Source organism: Acinonyx jubatus, chromosome E4 (genome assembly GCF_027475565.1).
Source record: "Acinonyx jubatus isolate Ajub_Pintada_27869175 chromosome E4, VMU_Ajub_asm_v1.0, whole genome shotgun sequence".
In the NCBI taxonomy this organism is placed as follows: Eukaryota; Metazoa; Chordata; class Mammalia; order Carnivora; family Felidae; genus Acinonyx; species Acinonyx jubatus.
Window position 1 is genome coordinate 599,976 of NC_069395.1, and position 22,943 is coordinate 622,918.

Sequence of the window (22,943 nt, forward strand, 5' to 3'; positions counted from 1 at the left end):
AGTCACTGGGGCTAATACTTGCCTTGTTGAAGGTTATGGAAGCACCCACTGCATGACGAGAGAGACAGAGACAGAGAGAGCACGCGCGAGCTTGAGGGAGGAAATCTAGACTTGAGCTTGTCCTTCCCCAAGTGATGGGGGTTGCATGCAATTTACATATTGTAAGGGAGGTAGGGCTGTTTTCTTAGGTAGATTGAGTTTCTCTATTTTAAATTGTTTTTATTTGTTTGGATTAAGTTCCCTTCCTGGAAGGCTTTTGTTTCCAGGTTTTGCTGATTAGCTTTCCTTTTGTCAAAGGGCCTTTAGATATTTGTGTGTAGAAAGCTTTTGATTATTAACATTGTTTTACGAAACTTCACAAAGCTGCATATAGGGACTAGTAACCAAACCATGCACATGACTTAAACCGGCAGTCACCTATGCTTTATATATTTCTTCTATAAAAATGGACTACTAACAATTGTTCCTTAAGGAATTTATCAAACTGAGTATGTCTCAAGAACAGATGACTCTTCTTGGTTGGTGAACATGTTTGGTGAAGGTGCTGATGAAAGAGGTTGAAAACCTGTTTTGCCCATATTTAATATCTGAATTTTTTTTTAATCTTTCAGTATTCTACCTTGTAAATACTGTTATTTGTATATACTGTAAATGATGACGTCGGTGGGCACGAACCGAGCCCGGGGAAACTGGGAACAACCTCAGAACCAAAACCAGACACAGCACAAGCAGCGGCCACAGGTAAAGAACCCAAGGGATGCATTGCCAGCATTGCTGATTGATACTGGTTCCCATCCAGTGCAGCATCATTCTCTGCTCTGGATTATTGGTTTGCATTTTTTATTTTTTTTTCTAGTCCTTGCCTCTCCTCTTTACTTAGGGCCTGATGACTGTTGTGGTAGGCCATGATGAGCATGCTTGCTTTTTGTTTTTTGATGCTGTATTATGAGACTTGGAGAGAAGGGGTCCTATACTTTGTATCTCTAAGGTAGCGTTTTCCTCAGACAAAATCTTAGGTTATCATCAGGCCAGATATAAGAGGGTGGCATTGGTCCTTGCAGAAACAGGAACGGTGTTTATACATGACTTTGCAAATATATTAACGTCAATTATTTATATTTAAGGCACGGATGTTTAAAAGAGGTGCTGTGATCCCACAATGGGAGCTTCTTTAACTGTGAACATTGGTGAAAAAGCTCCCTGCTTTTTTAGGGATTGTAGAGTGGAATGGTGACAGGTTCATTGTTTATTTTTTTGTCATTTTGCAGAAGTAAGCATCTTAACTGGTGTTAGCACTTTATTGGTCATTTGTAACAAGGAGAAGGAAATTGGGCTGAGAGGTGGGGTGGATTATTGACTACATAGGTCCCTCTTATTTCTCTAAACTGTCATCTCTTGATCATGCTTTCTTGAACTCATCTCCATTCTTAGGCCACTGCGGAACAGATTCGACTTGCACAGATGATTTCAGACCATAACGATGCTGACTTTGAGGAAAAGGTGAAACAAGTGAGTGTATTGCTAATTGCTGGCAGTGATGGAAAAAGACATCAGGATTAAAGCATAGTTTAACATCATAGATGTCTGTTAGGGTACTTTTTCCTGCAGATATTAAAAGAATTAAGACCTGAAACATAATAGGTTAAGCCAATAAATAAATGCTCTCGTTGTCTGATTTACCGTACTTCTTTAGACAGCTACCATGTTCGAAAAGGTTTTGTCTTAATTTTCACTTCTTGTTTATTGGATGATTTTGTTGATGCCATTTTTATAGCAACTTTGAGCAGTTGTGGCATCTAGGAAATGTAGAAATTTATGGTATGCTGAAACCTGTGTGCTTCTGGGTTTGATCTCTACAAGCTACTTTATTGTGTAAATACTTTTGACATCATCTGTAATCACAGGTGTTAATGTTTTGCTTATTGAGCTAGAATACCAAAATTCTGCATATTTTGCTTTTTTAAGTCTGGGGTTCTTTCGGATTCAGCTGGTGTCTTCTCTCTTCACCTGGCTTCCTTTTATGAAGAGTGCAAGTTCGTTCATGTTGCTGATTTTTTTCTCTTTCAGTTGATTGATATCACAGGCAAGAACCAGGATGAATGTGTCATTGCTTTACATGACTGCAATGGAGATGTCAACAGAGCCATCAATGTCCTACTGGAAGGAAACCCAGATACGGTAGAGTGTTAATAGAGCGTTCTGGAAAGTGGGTCCCTGGCTGAGAAGCTCAGAATATTCTAAAAATAGCAAGTGGAGTAACTCAACTTAAAGGAGAGTACCTTATTCTCCAAATGGAGCAGAGAGCAGTCGAGGAGGTTGTTTTCTGCAGGTGGCAAGTACCTAAAATCTATGTACAATAAATAGAAAACAGATAAAATCCATCTCTTTAAAGATTTTTTTTATTATTAGGTTTGTTTATTTTGAGAGAGTGCGAGTGGGGGAAAGGCAGAGAGGGAGACAGAATCTGAAGCAGGCTCCGAGCTATCAGTGCAGAGCCCGACGTGGGGCCTGAACCCACGAGTGTGAGATCATGACCTGAGCTGAAGTCGGACGCTCAGCCGAGTGAGCCCCCCAGGCGCCCCAAAATCCATCTCTTTTAATTAGCCCGGAGCAAATTATTCATTCCAGGCTAGTGACTGTTTTCAAGACTGGGTTAGTCTGAATTAGAAATGGTATATTATAGCCTTCGTTACTAATCAGAGAACATTCTGCTCACCTGTTTTATTGCTGTTGAACAGAGTCACAAACTGGTAGATTCTGAATTCGAGACATTCTCATCAATATCACCTTTACATCTTACAGTACGTTTTCATCGCTCGAACTTATTTCTGTTGAGGTGGCAGAAAAAGAGTTAACGGCCTGTTGACCACCCTGGAGATGATGGGGCTCCTGTCATCTTGGAGGAGCGCTTACCCTAGAATTTCACTTATTTCACCTCTTCTCTTTTCTACTTAATGAGATGCCTGTAATTTTGTGCTTGTCTTATCATTGTCAAGTCCTTTAAGAACAGGGATTCTGCCTTACTAACCTTTGGGGTGTTCCTGTGGTGCTTAATAGAGAACTGTTTTGTTTCAATGAGCAGTGTATCATTTTGAACTAACTTTCAGTTCCTTGGTCTTACATTGGGGATCTTTGGTTGGGATAGATACCCAGACTTTATCCTTAGAGAGGTCAGGTTACTAGTTTTAGAGTATCACGTTAACTAAATGTTGGGGGTTTGTCACTTTCCTTGAGACAATAGGAAGTAATAACGGAAAACCTTGGGAGCAGGAAAGGGGCAGGAAGAGAGAGAAAATCCCAAGCAGACTCTGTGCTGTCAGTACAGATCCCACAAATCACAAGATCATGACCTGAGCCGAAATCAAGAGTCAGATGCTTAACTGACTGAGCCACCCAGGTGCCCCAATGGAAAACTTTTTGTAACCACTGAATTTAAATTTGTGGATTTTTCTCTTCAAAAATGTGGTATTAGGGTACCTGGCTGGCTTAGTCAGTAGAGCAGGCAACTCTTGATCTCGGAGCGTAGACTTTACTTTAAAAAAAAAAAAAAAAAAAAGTGTGGTCTTAGATTTTACATCATTGACCTTATCTGAAGATGACTGCCTGGATAATCAGATAATAGACTCTTTGGCTTATTTTGAGTTTACTTTAGAATAATTGTGCATGATTTTGGGATAGGGGGTGGATGTAGGAGTACTTACGCCTTTTAAGAGTTTAGATTTTTTTTATTTTTGAAGTTTATTTTTGAGGGGAGAAAGAGAAAGTGCATGCATGGGCAGGGGAGGGCAGAGAGAGAATCTAAGCAGGCTCTTTGCTGTCAGTGCAAAGCCTGATGTGGGGCTCCATCTCACAAATTGTGAGATCATGACCTGAACCTGAATCACAAGTCTGACGGGGCACCTGGGTGGCTCATTTGGTTAAGCATCCAACTTTGGCCCAAGTCACAATCTCACGGTTCAAGAGTTCAAGCCTTGCATTGGGCTCTGTGCTGACAGCTCAGCTCAGAGCCTGGAGCCTGCTTCGAATTGTGTCCGTCTCTCTCTCTCTGTCCCTCCCCTGCTGTCTGTCTGTCTGTCTCTCTCTCTCTCTCTCTCTCTTTCTTTTTTTTCAAAACTAAACATTTTAAAAATATTTAAAGGGTCTGATGCTTAACCAACTGAGCTGGATTTTTTAAAATTAATTAATTTGCAAAAGTCACGTTTTGTTTCACCTTTCACCGTCTTCTGCCTAGTGTTACAAATTTAACCTTCTATGGTGTCAAAAAGGAAAATAAACTGGAGAACATAGGCTTATGCCACAAATAAGTTGCTAATGAAACGAGTTGGGAGTAATATTTGCTGCCAGGGGGTGTTGGATGTATTTGGGTAGATGAGGTCGTATCAGAAAATGGCACCACCCTTGGGAAGATCATAGTAATTCCTTTTCCTTCTAGAACCCAGGTAGTTCCAGCAGCTGTGCATACCATAGAGAACGGAAAAGGGGACAGCTTTCTGAAACTTGACAGGTTTTGAGATAGAGCAGCTGAAAAGTCTATAAGCTATTTTTTTTTTTTAACGTTTGTTTACTTTTTTGAGAGAGAGACAGAGTGCGAGTGGAGGAGGGGCAGAGAGAGAGGGAGACACAGAATCCGAAGCAGCTTCCAGGCTCCAGGCTGTCAGCACAGAGCCTGATGCAGGGCTTGAACCCACGAACCATGAGATCATGACCTGAGCTGAGGTCGGATGCTCAACCAGCTGAGCCACCCAGTTGCCCCTATAAGCTAACTATTTTGAATGTAGTTTCCAGGGTTCCTGCTGCAGATTTAATTATAATAGTGGCACTGTTACTTAAGAATTGATGCTACTGTGAGCATAAAAAGACTCAGGAGCTATAATGGTGGAATGAGCTTGGACTGGAAGAGTAGGCAACAAGGAGCTACCGGGTCCTGGGTGGATAATTTTTTCAAAAACTATTAGTAAACTGTTGTAGGCTCTTTAGAACGTGTGGGTATGATTTTGGTATTATTTTAAATGTAGTTTTTAACTTAAGTTTTTTAAGTTGTAGTAAAAATGTTTAAAATGTATAATTGTAACCATTTTTAAGTATATAATTCAGTGTCATTAGGTACACCGACCATGTTATGCAGTCATTACCTTTATGCATCTCTAGGACTTTGTCGTTTCCTAAACAAAAACTGTATCCATTACACAGTAACTCCCCCTTTCCCCATCTTCCCAGCTCCTAGTAACCTTTTCTATTCTCTGTCTTTATGAATTTGCGTATTCTAGGTACCTCATGTAAGTGGAATCATGTAATATTTGTCTCTTTGCGTCTTCTTACTTAGCATAGCGTTTTCAGAGTTTGTCTATATTGTGGCATGTGTCAGAAGTTCACTCCTTTTTAATGCTGAAAAATATTTCATTATATGTGTATACCACATTTTGTTTATTCATCCATTTATGGACACTTGGAATTGGCTGGAAGTAAGTTGTAGACATCACAAATCCTCTGCAGCATGCTTCCCTTAAAGAAGGATATTTTTCTGTATGACCATGTTATCAATCCTGGAAAAATTAATAGCCGTCTTGTATTCTACTTGGTCCGTCCGTATTCTTGGAATCAGTTGACTGATATCAGTTAGCTGTTGCGGAGCACTGGGTCATTGTTGTTTGAGTAAGATGGTAACTAGGATAGTAAAGATATGGTAGTCTCGGTGTTTGGGAATTTTTGTACATATTTTCTGCAAAAATAATTGTGAATCAAGGTGTGTGTGTTTATAAAATTCATTTTTTGAGGAATGAGGTTTTTTTGCAGGACTTTTTAGCTTATTTTCCTTACCACGAATTTTCCCTTCTGCAGTCTGGAATGAATTATAGATTATTCTGCTTTGGGGAAAGTTTAATTGGGTTATATCACTTTAGGGAGTATAGGGAGAATACAGATGTAAAACCTGGAACAGAAGGCTCCCTGTAGTCCACTGTGTCCGGGCCAGGGCTATGCCTTCCTGGCTGTTACTTCGTCTTTAAAGCAAAGGCAATTGGTGTGTGTGTCAGGGAGTGGGGCTGGGGGATGGTGGTGAGGACTAGGTGTAGTTCTTATTCTTCTAAATGCTGGGTTGTTTGATTAGAGAATGTGCCCAAGAGTCAAATGCTATTGATTCATTCTGAATTCAAAGTTAACCTTTAGAAACTTTTAGTTTCCTTTTCTCCTTTGACATGAATAAGACTGTGTATGAAAAAGTTAGGAGTCACTGAATCTGAAGGAAATTAATTTTTTCAGCCCAGGAAACACACTTGAAAGATGGGGACCAATAACTAGGCCTTTGACTGATACGCCACGTGACTGCACCGGATCCAGATCTTGGCATTCCTTTTGGAAGCGATCCCTGCAGTCCATTAGCTATAAGCGCCTCCCCTATAAGAAGGACTTCAATTTTTCAGTGATAGGTATAGAATTTGTTTTGAGGTTCTGTCTGTACCCTCCATGTAAGCAGACATAAGTTAGTGGAAGTATCTTAGATTTGGATGATGAGAGGAGAATGGTTAACAGTTTCCCAGCTTTTATCTGTGGTTTCCCGATAGCAATCCATATTGATTAGATGTGAATGCTCTGCCCTTCTTTAGCATTCGTGGGAGATGGTCGGGAAGAAGAAGGGAGTCTCAGGACAGAAGGATGGTGGCCAAACGGAATCCAACGAGGAAGGCAAAGAAAATCGAGACCGTGACAGAGACTATAGTCGGCGACGTGGTGGGCCACCAAGACGGGGGAGAGGTGCCAGCCGTGGACGAGAGTGTATGCATGGGGCTTTAACAAAACCAGCTGTGGGTCAGTAATGTCTGGATTTCAGGGATGTCAGGGCCCTGGTAGGCTGGACCTAGTAACCATTATATCATCCTTCTGATTTTTTTCTTGCCACCATTTATTCTGAGACCTTGGTATCTCTTACATGTAGCGTTTTCTAGCTACAGCTACCAGTTTGGCATGAAATTACCTTGCAGTCATTTATAAACTTGTCTGACCTCTAGCTCTCTGTTTTGGTTCATCACCTTTCCCCTGGTAACCATCATGTCCCATCCTTCCATCTCATTATCTCCTCTTGGTTTTGTCTCCCCTCCACCATCTGTATGTGCCACTTACATATTTACATAAATTCCATTGACTCTGTTTTGGCTATCTGTGTTTTTAATTTTAGTTCGGGGTCAGGAAAATGGATTAGATGGCACTAAGAGTGGAGGACCTTCTGGAAGAGGCACTGAACGAGGCAGAAGAGGACGTGGCAGAGGCAGAGGTGATCAGTTTCTTAGGGGGTTGGATATTGGGGGCAGGGTATTCTTATTAGTTCTGTAGGGGTCATCTTTATTTGAAAACAAATTCACATGACATCTCATTAGCTAAATTGTTGAGAAATCATGCAAATTCTAGAGGTTGCTGAGTGAGCAGTGGGAAAGAAGGTAGGTGTCGTTTATGTTAATGTATTTGCTTAAGGACCCAGAAGCTTGGTCAGCAAAGGAACAATCTGTCAATAGTAGTGATTGCCTACTGTGTTACATTAACTGTACTACAGGGTGAAAGAAAGAACATCTAATAATATCAACCACTTACTATTCCAGAGTTGCCTCAATTGGCAAGGTACTTTTTATATCAACTTTTAAAATATTTCTCCCTTCCTCTCTTTGTGTCTTTTTTTCCTTTAAGGTGGCTCTGGTAGACGGGGAGGAAGGTTTTCTGCTCAAGGAATGGGGTAAGTTTCATTGATTTGATGTCACAGTCTTTAAATTTTTTCCCCCTAATCATTACCATAATATCCTAGAGCGGCTAGTGTCCTGATACCCTGAGGATAATGTGCAGCCTTAACCAAAATGTGATCAGAAAGATTTCTAGACCACTTAATCAGATGAGTGTGTAGATGTAGTGCTGGAGATAAGCATTTACTACTTGGATCACCTCTAGCTCATAACTTCATTTGAATGCATGTATCTGCTGTTTTCCAAAATTCAGTGTGGATTTTATTATGATTATAGATGTCCTAACGCAAAATAGGTAGTAGACATAAATTGAGATTATTCCATGGGATTGTTCATTTTTGCTGGTGCTGCTTGGAGGTCACAGACTCTTTTAAGCTATTTTTCCCCACACCCTCAGAACCTTTAACCCAGCTGATTACGCAGAACCGGCCAATACCGATGACAACTATGGCAATAATAGCGGGAATACGTGGAACAACACTGGCCACTTCGAACCAGATGATGGGACGAGTGAGTGACTGCTTATTGTTTCTGGTCTTTAAAAACCTAAGGAAATAACTATTTTGAGGTTATGGTCATATTAAAAAGTGGAGGAATAGTTTTTGGTGCAGAGATAAGGGAGGAAGGGATGGCGATCGAAATACTGTGTGTTCTCCTTGCTGACTGTGTGCCTGTGGGCACTTTACACGTGCTGGTTCTCTTGGTCTTCATCACTCACCTGTGAAATTGACACTGTTCGTCATCTCCACATGCCAAACCTTACACTCAAAGGGTGGTCATGAAATTTGCTAGTATTTGAACTCAGAATTGTTTGACCCTAAGAGCCCGTGCTCTTTCTGTTACACCGTGTGGCTGCCGTTAGCTCCAGGTGCGTTTCCTAGTGTTTCTGTTAGGGTTTCTAGCTTTGCCTTTTGAAAAAGTATTCTTAATTAATTAGTTAATTATGTCACCACTTGTAGAGATGAACAAGGCCCAGAATCAAAGCCCACTGTCAGTTTGTTTTCTGGCACTGAGATAATACCTTTTTTACCTTCATTTTTGGAAAAATCTCAGTATCTGGGCAAGAAGGAAGCTGCAGCTTTCTAGCTGTTTATTGAATAGTTTTCTGGGTGTGGAAGAATATTATGGGATTTGAATAAGGTTGCTTTTTTGGTTAGCTGACTTTTGGTGTTTGTGTCTGAGTAGGCTATATATATTTAAGGGTATGTTAGGCTTGTGGGACAGACAACCCACAATGTGTTTGGGAGTAAAAGATACTTTTACCCCTTTAAGTAAGAACAGTCCCTGGGCTGCAGAGTATTGTATTCTTACAAGATCCCCTGCTTCTTTGTGGCTGAGCCAGCACAGAAAGAACTTGAGACTTTTTTCCCTTATAAAGGGGGGAATGAGTTAATAGTAGAGTGTGAATTCAGCTTTTTAACCCCTTATCTATTTATTTGCTTTGCCCCTTTTCAAAGATCATTGATGTTTCTCTCTCTCTTTAGGAGGGTCTCTGGCACAAACAGTTCATCTATTGCCCACAAGACATTATACCTCAGGTCCTGAATGTTATGTGCTTTTAATTTACCAGCTATTTTACAAATCCGTTTTAAATACAGTTATCCCATTGATGGAGGCTGAAGTTGAGTTATTGACAAGATGGAAATCTGTTTTAATTCCCAGACCATTTGGCTATGAACTGTCTTTTTGTTATTTTAGGAGGTATAATGCCACTCTTGATGGCTTGTAGAGGCAGTGTGGTAGCAGTCTGAATACCAGAAGTGACTGCTTTTGAGCACTAGTTTTTGGGTATTTGGCTTTTTTCTCATTGGCAGAAAAGATAATAGACATTAAGGGATAGAAAATCAGGCATGGAGTCCCAGTCCTAGATTGCAAGCCTTAGCTGTTTTCAGCAAGGATCTGGTTTGGAAAGCAAGGAAGGATGAGGTGTGTGTTTATTTATACTGAGGAGAGAATAGCAGATTTGGGAGGTTAGAATCCGAAATTGGATTTGTGGCTGAATGAAAAGCTGTCTGATGCCGATCTCGTCTTGTGCGTGTGAACGTGTTGGGTGTAGCTTCATGCGTTCCTGCTGTTGTTAATTTCACAATATGAAGTGACATTCATGCATGATCTCTTTTTGTGTTTTCATGATAGCAAACTTCAAATTCCCTTTTTTATTTAAAAAGAAATTGAAACCTACCCTTAAAATATCCACAGGTACAGTGGGAATTGTTTTGGGGCAAATGTTCTCATTCAGAAGCAAAATTTCACTGCTTGTGTTTTTTTTCTTTTTTGTTTCAGGACTTGATTTCAGTGGGGTTGAGGGGTCAAATTATCCCCGAAAATTTGAGACTGCTCCTGGTATGATACATCCAGGTGCCTGACTGCCCCGGATATTTTTATAGATTTTTATGAATTGGAATATCTGTGGATATGTCATTTTTCTGTTTCCCTGCTTTTTTTTTTCTTTTTCTGCCTTTTTTTCTCATATTCTGTGCCTGTTTTTTCTTAAAAATTTTTGATCATTTAATGACTATTTAACATTTACATTGACTGCTTTCTGCTGACAGAATGGAAACCCTTACCTATCGCTCAGAGCCTTAGCACTCCTACTGTTCTTTCGTGCCTTTTCAGTACAGCCTTCTTGGCCATGACTGTGCATCTTGTCTTGGATCAAGTAGGCATCTGCATTCTTCCTTTGCGTCTTAGACTAGTCACGAGAGTGCAGGAGAACATTGCTGCCTTGACAGAGAGCCCGTCAATAGGAGATAACTTCTCAGGTCACTTCCAACTCCAGGATTATGTATATGTGTTAACCCAGATCTTGGGTTCCATTTATCCAAGGCAGGTTGGATGTCAATGGAGAGGAAGAGTAGTGTCACCAAAGAGGGAGAGAAGAATATGGTTTGTAATTTGTCTGAACTGAAATTGGACTTTAGTGTGATTTGGAGAACGTTGCCATTATTAAGTGGTTCGGAATTTCCCTTGTGCGGTTATAAGTGGTCCTGGAAGAAGCATTATAATGACTGTCTTTTTCTTTATGAAATAGGGTTCTAAAGATTTTATTTTTAAGAAATCTCCACACCCAATGTAGGGCTTTGAACTCAATCCTGAGATGAGGAATCTCATGTTGTACTGACTGAGCCTACCAGGGGCCCCTAGAAGAATTTCATACGGGAATATAGGTATTAGAATATTTCTCTTCGGTGACAGTGAATATCTGAATGCCAGATTTTCATTCTTTTTTCTTTTTCTTAAAATTTTTTAATGTTTATTTCTGAGAGAGGGAGAGTGTGCATGAGCAAGTGGGGGAGGGGCAGAAAGAGGGAGACAGAACCTGAAACAGGCTCCAGGCTCCGAGCCATCAGCACAGAGCCTGATGAGGGGCTCAAACTTGTGAACTGCGAGATCATGACCTGAGCCGAAATCGGACTCCCAACCCACTGAGCCACCCAGGAGCCCCAGACTGTAATTCTTAAAAGAAGTTTTCTCCATTTGGAGAGAAGGCTTGAAGAATTGATCAACATGTACTGTTGTTTTAGAGAAGAAAATAAGGAGTGTTCTTGTCCTTTGCAGTAGTCAGGTGTTACTTCTTACTGTGGTCCTTCAGTTGAAGGGAAGAATCCTGCTTCTCGTAGAACAGTTTCCTTTTCTGAGGATATACGTACACATGAAGCAAAACAAGGGGAGTGTGGAAGGTGGTTTTACTGCTGATGGAACTTTCCTATAGAAACCATCCTGACTTTGTTATGACCAACATGGGGCGAGTATACGACTGCGTTGTCTGCGCTGTGCCCTTGGCAGGTTAGAGGTCACGTTTTGTAGGATTAGGACTAGGATAATAACAGACATGTTTGCTTTTTCAGTTTTGTCCAATGTCTTCTGAAAAGGCGTGGAAAAGAACAGACTCATGAGGGTTTCTTACGGTTTGACCAATGAGATCGATACACTTCTGCTGAGTATGCATTTTTACATTGAGTTCTGATAGCAGTAGTTGTCAGTGCCCGCAGTTTGGAAGCCTGTCTTCCGCTGCCCTTCCACTGCCACATGGCAGCCATTCGTGTTTCCCCAGTCACCGCCACTCTCTCTCTGCCCATCGTGCTGTCTCCTACCAGGTGAGAAGGTGTAGTGTACGTTCTGGTGTAAATTGGCTGCTGCTGTCACTTGAGTTGACCACTAAGGCAGAGGGCTTGAGGGGTCTTAAGAGGTTGCCTGGAGCATTGGACCTGTTGCCCCTCGCTCCCCCACTCCCCACTATCTCTGCTGTTAAAGCTGTGTAACAAAGCCTGGAAGTAGGTGTGAAGTCATAATCTTATGAAAAACCCTGGTCTTCTGACGTATCCCTTTCTAAATAGTCTTTTCCTCCCCCCTGGAACCTAGGAATCTCTTCTGATTACTAAAATCTGGTTACTCTTTTGGCTGCCGGAACTATTTTAATACATTAGTGTTTTTGCACATGCTGTGTACTGGCACTTAAGTTACTTCACTGTTTTTCCTTTATTGCCAGGTGCGTGGAGGACCGCGGCAGAGGAGTGGGGGACTGAAGACTGGAATGAAGACGTAGGTATTCCCGGGTCACTCCTCACTAGTGCTTTCTATCCCTTAGTGGTGTTTAGGGATAGAAAATGGGTATATTTCTACCCCTTCAAAATTCACCCTTAAGATTCTGACCCAAAACTTTTACATCCAAAATAGTGTTCTGAGCCAGAACATTTCACATATGTTATATGAAGGAGACTGGGCATGAACAGGACTCTATGGAACCAGACTATGGAAAGGGCAAGTGCACCTGTGTAAGTCCAATATCTGATTGTCGGATTTATCCCAGCAAGAGATGGTGGTTGGGTAGAGCACCAGAAATGGAGTTAGGCAGGTAGTGCCTTGAGTAACAGCTGCTGGTGGCCCATGACTTCTCTTGAGCCAGTTCGGCTATTTAGTTCCTATTCGGGCACTGGTGTTTGGTCCTGTGATTGGCTTAGAGGTGGGTGCGAAGTGAGAGAGTACCGCGTCCTCGAATTCACAATCTGGTTGGTTCTGAAGCCCAGCTTCATAGTTGAGATGAAAGTATAGATCTTCCAGCGTGACTCAACGTGGACAGCTCAGTCGTGGGTGTCACAGAGGTGGCACATAAGCCAGCACTCTGAGCTCACTGGAGTAGCACTTGAGTAAAAGAATTCTGCTCGTTCTTGGTCACAGTCAGGATTTTGTTGTGAATTGTAGTTTTCAGTAATCATGGATTAAATCCTGTTTTAACATTTTTTCAGTCTGCTTTCTATACTTATATATATTTAGGCAAGGCAGCTTTTATGGTGACATGGTGACCAAACTTTGGGTTTGCCAGACCTGAGTGTTTAAAATTTCAGATGCATCCGCATTAGAGGATGATTTCTTTTCTGTTGTAACTGAGCTAGACTGCCTCATGAATACTTTCTAGGATTTGGTTTGGTCTGTTTAAGCAACTTTCAGAGAATGATATATTTGGGGAAGTGGATTCCCTGTTTTTGGAGAAGAGATTTTAGTCAAAAAGTGAAAACAAAACCAAAGCAAGTTTTGAATGGTGGAATGAGTTATTCCCTACAATTGTTTACCTAATTTTAGGGTCTTAGAATGCAAAGGGTAGGTGTAATAAAGTCACTATTAAGGCAAAAATTGCATATAGTTGAAATCATCCCTACAGAGACCCTAATTCACCAGCACTTGGGTCCTTACTGCTCAAAAGCCAGGAATGAATTTCTTTCATTTTGTCTTTGTCTTGGCTGTAACCTTTCTTTCTTTGAGAGGAGCAGTGGAAGATAAAGTTTGGTTTGGGTAAGGGTGTGAGTTGGGAACTCTAGTGGGAAAGTATAAAAGGGTTTTCTCTCTTTTTTGTAGCATGTGTATTCAGCTTTCTGTAAGTTCAGTGTGCATATCATGTGACTCCCATTGTATTTCATAGGGTTTCTTGATTTTACACTTTTGATAAAGTCATATCTAGAAGGGTAATGGAGGTCAGTCCATGTAGGTTCCTCCGGCTAGGTGGTTTTCTCTTCTGAGCGTTTTCCCTTTTCCTTGGTGTTAAGTTCCCCTTACCTGAGCCAGGTTTCTGACTGTAGTCCACTTAACACCAGAAGTGACTAATCCTTCTGTTTTCCAGCTTTCTGAGACCAAGATCTTCACTGCCTCTAATGTGTCTTCAGTGCCTCTGCCTGCGGAGAATGTGACAATCACTGCTGGTCAGAGGCAAGTGTGTGGTAAAGTTCAGTGTCCTTTCCCAAATGGGCCTGGTGAGAAGGGGCTGTAAGGAAGAGCAGCAGTGGGCCTTCTCGAGCTCCCATGGTGCTGGCAGTAACGGGAAGCAAGCATGTGAGGCTGATCGGGTTGTAAGAGTTGGTCTACTGAATGGGAGTCCATTTTTTACAATTTTAAAGATGATTCTTTCCAGAATAGCCCCTTTAATTACATAGGTCAACCTGAATTAAAACTTAGCACGATTGAGCTTGTCTGGTAGTAAGGTAAAGTTAAACATGGAAATGTTTTCATTTATTTCAGTTTGCAGAACTGTTCAGTAGCTGCTTCTCTTGCTTTATAATAATGATCTTTGTCTGCCAAGCCTACTGAGTAAAACGGTCATTTTTCCCCTAGGATCTGGCTAATGAATTTTTTAGAACTTGAACCTTAGTTATTGGGGTTAGTAGAGGGAGGTGCACTTACTAGGAATATTTTTATTCCCAGAAAGCCTCTTGGATTATTTCTAGACCTGGGTATGATAGCTGATAACTCAGAAGCCCAAAGCGTGCTAGGAATAGGACATTAGGGGCATCAGAGGCGATGTGTGTTGTTTTTCTGACACCAGTATCTCATTTTACTGACATCAGTCCTTCAATTCTCTGAACACCAACAAGGTATTTAGTAATTCAGTTCAGTTCTGCCACTTGCCAGAGTTAGCACAGACCCTGATTGATGCCTCCATCCCAGAAGACTGCCCTTGCTTCCGAGGTGTGAGGTCCACTGCAGATGAGTGCCCAGGCTGCCCACACCCTTCTGCCTGGCTGACTGCAGATTTGGGGATTCTCACAGCCTACCCCACCCCTCACCCCCTGCTTAGGTTCAGAAATCTGCTAGAATGACTCGGAACCCAGGGAAGAGTTACTTGCCATAACTGGTTTGTTATAACCAGTACTCAGGTACAGTGGCCAGTTGGAAGAGATGCACACACAGGGCAGGGGGTGGGGTGCCTTCCCAGTACATTCATCAACATTCAGTGCATCCACTAACCCAGAAGCTCACTGAATCTCCCTGTTCTAGAGTTTTAATCAAAGTTTCATTACTTAGATAGGCCTGATTGACTAAGCCATTGGCTGTCGAAGGCAGTCTCCAAGCTCGTTCTGATTCTAGAAGTGGGTAAAGAGTGCTGGGGCTGAAAGTTCTAACCCTCTAATCCCATTGCTGGTATTCCTGGTGGCAGCCCACTTCCTGCAGCTCTGGGGGGGTGGGGCTCCCACCCTGAGTAACCTCGTTAGCGTGGACTTTGGTTGAAAGAGGCTCATTACGAATAACAAGAGACACTTAGGAAATTTTAAGGGTTTTAGGAGCTCTGTGCTGAGAACTAGAGGCAAAGCGGAACTATACGTGTGCTCCTTAGACCACAGGTGACTTGGGAAGGTCTATGGAAGTTGGGGGGTCAATTCCAAAGATACTTGAAGGTGCCGGTGCTCTGGCAAGTTTTTGTGTATTAGGTATTGGTAATGGCAGGTATTCATTATTAAAATATTCATTAAAAATTTTGTAAATTTTGGCCCAAATGTGAAGCTGTTGCATTAAAACTAACATTTGCTATTCCATTAAATTAATGTAACTAAATTGAAATATTTAACATTATGGTTGACAGTGCCATTAGAACACAGCTAGATCCTGTAGTGGTTCTTACACATCATTTATTTTGGTCAATTAAGCATTTCTGGTCTTTGTGTTTTTGATGAGTGACTTTATTTTGATCTGACCATACTCTGGGAGTTGGGAATGCTAGAATGTTCTGTCATTATTCATCAGTATATTCTGTCTTTCCACTAGAATCGATCTTGCTGTTCTGTTGGGGAAGACACCATCTTCAATGGAGAATGATTCCTCTAATCTGGATCCATCTCAGGCTCCTTCTCTTGCGCAGCCTCTGGTGTTCAGTAATTCAAAGCAGAGCGCCATAACACAGCCTGCTTCAGGAAACTCATTCTCTCATCACAGTATGGTAAGTAAGAGACCCAGTGCCCTTTAACTCCAGCACGTACATGGAGTACTGCCTTCCGGTGACAGGTTTGGGGTGGGGTAAAACATCCCCTTTAAGTAGCCTTAAGTAGCCCGCACTAAGTAGCCTTGGTGGTAGGGACACAGAGTTGGGTAGTAGGGTGCTGTGCAGTAGGAGGACTTAGTTTTGGACAGACTGAATCTTCCTCTAAAAGTGAGTCCATATCACTTACCAGACACTCACTGTGCCAAGTGTTAATTTGCTGTTGAAGAGGAAAAAAAAATGACATCAGATTTTAATCCTTTTTCAATTCTAGTTAAACTTTGATGGGAAGTTGTAGCACTTGCCTATTTCTCGATAGCAGAATTGCCATATAAATCTGTTTAAACCAGATGTTTCTGGACTCAGCTTCCAAAAACTTGGGGTTTTACTGAATGATGTCTGTTTATTTTGAAAGAAAGTGCACACGAGTGTGCAGGGAGGAGCAGAGAGAGAGGGAGACTCCAAGCAGGCTCCACACTGTCATCGCAGAGCTCAGTGTTGGGCTCGATCCCATGACTTTGAGATCACAACCTGAGCTGCTATCAAGAGTCAGATGCTTGGGCGCCTAGGTGGCTCGCTCAGTTGAGCATCCAACTCTTGGTTTTGGCTCAGGTCCTGATTGCAGTGTCGTGGGATCAATCCTCATGTCAGGCTCTGTGCTGAGCATGGAGCCTGCTTAAGATTCTTTCTCCCTCTGCTCCTCTCCCCTGCTTGTGTTTTTTCTCTCTTAAAAAAAAAAAAAAAGAAAGAAAGAAACATACATTAGAGAACCAATTTTCCCTAAAATTTAATAGATGTAAAACAAAATTTTAATATAAATAACATAGGAGCTCCCTATACACGGACATTACATAGTATGCTGTATCTTTAAAGCTTTGCACTTGTAGAATATCTGATAATCGTTACCATGTGGGATCATCTCCCTGCCATAGTCATATACTTTTAACTCAACTTCGGGTGTTTGTGTTTTTGTTCGTATAATTTTGTGACATAGACTGAAGTGGGAAAAATGTCTTCCCTTGAGTTGGACTGATTGCTTTCGTTTAAGAGAGCGCTGCTCATTGATGGTGATGAGGAAGGATATGGTTGAATAAGAACCTAAGGGAAACTAGACCGAATCTCCCTGAAGGTGTTTTGGAGTAGTCAAGGCCATGTGGTTCATCTGCTGGACTAGGCTGGGGGTCTTACCTAGCAGTAGGGAGTGGGGGAAATCCCCCAAAAGCATAAGAGTAAATTTTGTTTTCTTATTCGTGATTGTCCTATAGAACTTGGATACACACAGAGAAGATGAATCATACGGACTCATTATTTGATTGTGTGGTGCAGAGATGTTGACAGGCCCTTAGCTTTCTTTTCTTTGTCTTGAAGTGAGGCTCCGGTTAGCTCTCCTTGTTACTTTTGAGCTGTTTAGTGGAAGGGGCAAAATGAGCCTTAATGGCTGAACTGAAATTTCATATTAGCCTTCGTATTAATTTAGTAATCAAGTACTGCTTGGAGCGCCTGGGCAGTTAAGTGTCCGACTTCAGCTTAGGTCATGACCTCACAGTTCGTGGGTTTGAGCCCCCCACGTGGGGCTCTGTGCTGACAGCTCGGACCCTGGAGCCTGGTTTGGATTCTATGTCTCCCTCTCTCTCTGCCCCTACCCCATTCACACTCTGTCTCTCTCTCAAAAATAAACAAACATTAAAAAACAGTTTAAAAAAATAATCAAATACTGGTTGATGTAAGCCTTTTTATTTACTTATTTTTGAGAGTGTGCGTGTGCAAGTGAGTGAGGGGCAGAGGGAGAAAGAGAGAAGCAGGGCTCACCCGAAGTAGGGTTTGTGTTTGTCTGAAGTGGGGCTCTTGCTCACCCGACATAGGGCTCGAACTCATGACCCATGAGATCATGACCTGAGCTGAGGTCAGATGCTTAACAACTGAGCCACCTAAGATGCCTGATGTAAACCTTTAAAAGGAAAAAAATTCCGGGGTGCCTGGGTAGCTCAATTGGTTGTGTCCGACTTTTGATTTGGGCTCAGGTCATGTTGTGAGATCGAGCCTTACATTGGGCTCCATGCTGAGTGTGGAGCCTGCTTGGGATTCTCTCTCCCTCTCCCTTTCCCCTGCTGCTCTCTCAAAATAAATAAATAAGCATTTGAAAAAAAAACTTACAAAAAAATAAAAAAAAATTTTTTAAAGGAGAAAAATTCTATCAGTCATTAGATTTTTATACCTGAGGAGAGAGGAAGTAATGGTGTAAATTTTAATGATGCTTATTATGTACCATACACATATTAAATGCTTTAATACATTATTTCATCCCCCTACAGCTTTATGCAATACTATTTTCATTTGCTTTCAGGTGAGGAAAATGAAGTACAGAGAAATCACAAATAGGTTTTTCCACAATTACATAGCCAGGATTTGGACCTAGGCAGTCTGGCTCCAGAGACCGTGCTCTAATGGACTAGACTGTGTACTCAGTCTGGTGATATTCTTTACTTGTCGGGTCTCTCCTGGCTCCCCCTGTGTCTGAGTGACTTTCCAAGTGTTTCCAAGTGGTGAGCACATCTGCTTGCCGTAGGTCTCTCTCATCCCTCTCTGTGTCGGTCTGCAGGTGAGCATGTTGGGGAAAGGGTTTGGCGATGTCGGCGAAGCCAAAGGTGGCAGCACCACGGGCTCTCAGTTCTTGGAGCAGTTCAAGACTGCTCAGGCCCTGGCCCAGCTGGCGGCACAGCATTCTCAGCCTGGAACCACCGCCACCTCCTCTTGGGACATGGGCTCCGCCTCACAGTCCCCATCGCTGGTGCAGTACGGTGAGAAGGGTGGAAAGTGACGTGTTGGAACATTACCACCAGGAGCTTGCAGGAGTCGGGGGTGGAGAATGTTTCTTGAAGTCAGGAGAAGGACAGCCACCTGGCTGGTTTCCCATGACTGATACCCTCTAGTCACACAGGCTGAGTTCAGAAAGCTAGGAAGTAGTAAAAAGTTTGAGGCTCAGTGTCTCTTTAACCGAGTTTAGACATTTACATCGTAGTTGCAGTCTTCTGTTGACCACGGAGTGTTTGGACTCTCCCTAGATTGGTCTTCAGTGTTTGAAAAAACGTTGCCTTAGGAGGTTTGTGGGCTTGGCATTATGTAGGACCTTTCGCTCTAAACATGGACAGTTTGTAGGTTCCTGTCTTACACAAGCAGGCTAATAGTGCTGATTTGATTAGGCTGTACTTAGAACAGATACGATGCGTGATTGTCACTTTTAGAAGTGAGAGTGAGTCCTAGATAAGGACTTGTTTATGTGACGTACTGATTCTCGAGGGCCTTGTTTATGGCTCGAGAGAGGATAATAGCGTTTCACTGACGTTCATCAGCATCCCTGACCCCATACATACCGGGACTCTCCATGCAGATTTGAAGAACCCGGACGATTCCACAGTACACAGCCCCTTCAGCAAACGCCAGGCTTTCACGCCGTCTTCAGCCATGATGGAGGTGTTCCTTCAGGAGAAGCCGCCCACGGTGGCCACCTCCACCGCTGCACCTCCACCGCCCTCTTCTCCTCTGCCGAGCAAATCCACCTCGGCCCCACAGATGTCTCCCGGGTCTTCAGATAACCAGTCCTCCAGCCCTCAGCCGGCTCAGCAGAAATTGAAACAGCAGAAGAAAAAGGCCTCCTTGACTTCTAAGGTACTTGAACTTTGTGATGGGTGTCATTTTAGGGCAAAGGGGATGCGGGATTTGGGAATCAAGATCGTGAGGGGATAGTTTGCAAATTTGAAACAGGTTTTTTTTTTTTATCAGTCTTATAGTAAGATTGTAATAAAACCATTATCTTCTCGTTACAGATTCCTGCTCTGGCTGTGGAGATGCCTGGCTCAGCAGATATCTCAGGGCTAAACCTGCAGTTTGGGGCATTGCAGTTTGGGTCAGAGCCTGTCCTTTCTGATTACGAGTCCACCCCCACCACGAGCGCCTCTTCAAGCCAGGCTCCAAGTAGCCTCTATACCAGCACAGCCAGGTAGAGGGGAAACCTCAATCAAGACTTTTTTTGTCAGGCTTTTACCACTTTTTCTGTCTCTTGCCGATTCCTAGAACTCCAAAGAGGCCCAAGCCTCTGATTGAAGGAAAAGTAGCCGATTGTAGCATTTTGTTAAGCATTTCAAAATACTGTTACTAAGATTATCTGTAACACTAAACAGATGAAAATATACCTCTTGCATACTTCTGGAGTGTCCACGCCTAGTTCTTGTTTTTTGTTTTTTTGTTTTTTTAACAGAAGCATCCACCACTTTGTTTTTGTTTGTAAGTTTTTATTAGAGAGAGCACATGTCCGTGTGCTGTTCCTTGGTGGGGGGGGGTGCTGGGGGGGCAGGGCAGGGAAAGAGAAAAATTCAAAGCAGGCTCCACGCTGGAACTCTTGAACCATGAGATCATGACCTGAGCCAAAATCAAGAGTCGGACGCACAACTGGCTGAGCCTCCCAGGCGTCCCCACGCCCAGTTCTTAAGAGGTGCGTATAGCACGTCTAACAGGAGGACCTTGGCATCTGGCTAAAAATGCTTTTGACATCTTTGGTCCTTTGGTGTGGGCCTTATGCATATGAAGGGTAGGACTCTGGCCTCCTAAGAAAGAGGTAGTAGCATCAATAGATGACACAAGTAAAAAAGAGCCTTTCCTACCTTCTCTGGTAAGTGTCACGAAGGGCCAACATAAGCAATAGAAAACCCTGGAGGATGGGGCACCTGGGCAGCTCGGTCAGTTGAGCATCCGACTCTTGATTTCGGCTCAGGTCATGTTCTCACGATTGGTGAAGTCAAGCCCCTCGTCAGCTGACAGCGCACAGCCTGCTTGGGATTCTCTCTCTCCCTCTCTTTCTGCCCACACCGCCCCTGCCTTGTGTGCACGTGTGCTCTCTCTCTTTTAAAATAAATAAATATTTAAAGAAAAAGCTCTGGCAGAGTTTAAGGGACTAGGCTACTTTCTTCAGTCCCTTGAATTTAAAAATATAAGCATCAGGCCCTTGCCTAATCTATTGGATTATAATTGCCGTTAAGTTATGTGAATATTTTCATAGTTTTTCTCAGAGTTTCTACCTAGTACCTTATATTTAATAGGGTTTCTGACAGAGCCAGGAGCTCAGAATTCCTTAAAATGAATGTGAGAAACAGATGACTTTCCCTGTGCTTAGGGTTCATGTTAGGATATATCAGAAGGATCAAAAAAGTCTATCCTTTCTGCTTTTGCCTCTTTCTCTTAAAACAGAATGTGGGCGAGCAGTTTGAGTTCAGACCCCTGACTCTGTAGGATGTGGAAATTCCTATTGCTGTCAAGAGAAAATTGTCTTTTATTTGCTGCTGGGAATTTTCCTTTTGATTATAATCAACTTACTCTAGTAGGTCTCCAGCATGTCCTTAGTATCCATGGATCTGTTCTGTTTTGGTTTTCTGAGATTTTCCTTCTGCGCTCCCCACAGTGAATCTTCATCTACAATTTCATCTAACCAGAGTCAGGAGTCCGGTTATCAGAGCGGTCCAATTCAGTCGACAACCTATACCTCCCCAAATAATGCTCAGGGCCCTCTGTATGAACAGAGGTCCACACAGACTCGACGGTACCCCAGCTCCATCTCCTCATCACCCCAAAAGGACCTGACTCAGGCAAAGGTAGTGTGGCTTTGAGAGTCCCTGGGTGCTGTTTAAGACAATATTGGGCAAAGTGTCTCCAGTGTTAGTATTTCCCTTCTTGACAAATGGTGCTGGGATGCCACAGAAGTACTGACCGAGAAGCTGAAAAAAACACATTTCTGTGGTTGGAGAAATAAAAAAGTTCTTTGCAGCAAGCCTGGAGATTCATAGTCAGAAAACTAAAGCCAGCACTAGAGATTCGTTCTTTGTCGTAGGATCAATGTCAAGTACTTGTTTTCTCTCTCGCGAAGATCTGAGTACTGGACTTCTGGGTCTGTATCGATAGACACCTTGCCGTGTCTCGGCCCGGGGAGGGGACAGCATATGCCAGAGGTGCTCTGGAGCGGACTGACAGTCCCGTGCAGCCAGAACAGTGGGTGCTTTGGCTGAACGGTCCTCCTTCCCCAACCTCCCCCAGGGACCCCCAGGCCTTTCCTGTGTCTCTTCTGGGTTTGGGATCTCTTGAGCGGTTTGGGGGCGCTGCCTTCTGTTGCTTTGGGTCACACGGGGTTGGTCTATCTTGTTGCCATTTTAAATTCGTTTTGTTTAGATCGTCTGCATTATGTTAATCCTTTGGTTAGCTTACAGAATGTCTCTGAAAGATTTGTTGGTTGAAGTTAAGCTGAGTCTGTGCTAACTCGACTTTTCACTTGAGTTTGTTTTTTACTCTTCTGTTTTTTGTTCCAGAATGGCTTCAGCTCTGTGCAGGCCACACAGTTACAGACCACGCAATCTGTTGAAGGTGAGGCTTTTTCCTCTGTGTTGTAGTGGTTTTCCTCTCCTTTTCATATGTTTGCGTTTCTTCGATCATAGTGGGAAGCGCCCTGGCTTCTCTGGTCACAGTCTTCGTGTGGTCCTGCCCTGCTGTTTTCTCTCAGACCTGTCTCAGGGCTCTCTGACTTAGAAGAGTGATGGTACCCTCGGTTCCCTTCACTGGATAAGTGAGATCAGTGCTCTGAAATGTTGGAAATAAGAGAGTCTAGGGGCACCTGGGTGGTTCAATCGGTCAAGCGTTCCGACTTCGGCTCAGGTCATGATCTCACGATTCATTGGTTCAAGCCTCGTGTCAGGCTCTGTGCTAACAGCTCGGAGCCTGGAGCCTGCTTCGGATTCTGTGTCTCCCTCTCTCTGTGCCCCTCCCACACTCACGCTTTGTCTTTGTCCATCTCTCTCTCTCAAAAATAAATAAATGTCCAAAAAATTTAAAATAATAAGAGAGTCTATGTAATCACAGTCCCTTATTAAATAACTTCCTCTCTTGTCTCGGGGACGGCCGAGACTGGAGTCGTCTGTTCACTTGTCAGAGACACTCCC

General features: G+C 42.8%; 1 protein-coding gene across 1 annotated transcript in view; it reads left to right on the forward strand.

Annotated features, from left to right (window-relative positions):
- Window positions 1–22,943, forward strand: part of UBAP2L (ubiquitin associated protein 2 like) — a 39,008-nt gene that overhangs the window by 3,443 nt on the left and 12,622 nt on the right. Inside the window, exons 2-16 of the mRNA XM_053209379.1 lie at window positions 612–741; window positions 1,432–1,509; window positions 2,068–2,178; window positions 6,603–6,771; window positions 7,172–7,267; window positions 7,675–7,720; window positions 8,122–8,234; window positions 12,214–12,266; window positions 13,840–13,925; window positions 15,756–15,927; window positions 18,566–18,764; window positions 19,355–19,632; window positions 19,791–19,963; window positions 21,419–21,608; window positions 22,317–22,371. Of these exons, the coding sequence (XP_053065354.1) occupies window positions 652–741; window positions 1,432–1,509; window positions 2,068–2,178; window positions 6,603–6,771; window positions 7,172–7,267; window positions 7,675–7,720; window positions 8,122–8,234; window positions 12,214–12,266; window positions 13,840–13,925; window positions 15,756–15,927; window positions 18,566–18,764; window positions 19,355–19,632; window positions 19,791–19,963; window positions 21,419–21,608; window positions 22,317–22,371 (1,909 nt within the window). The 5' untranslated portion in view covers window positions 612–651. The remainder of the gene's footprint in view (window positions 1–611; window positions 742–1,431; window positions 1,510–2,067; window positions 2,179–6,602; window positions 6,772–7,171; window positions 7,268–7,674; window positions 7,721–8,121; window positions 8,235–12,213; window positions 12,267–13,839; window positions 13,926–15,755; window positions 15,928–18,565; window positions 18,765–19,354; window positions 19,633–19,790; window positions 19,964–21,418; window positions 21,609–22,316; window positions 22,372–22,943) is intronic.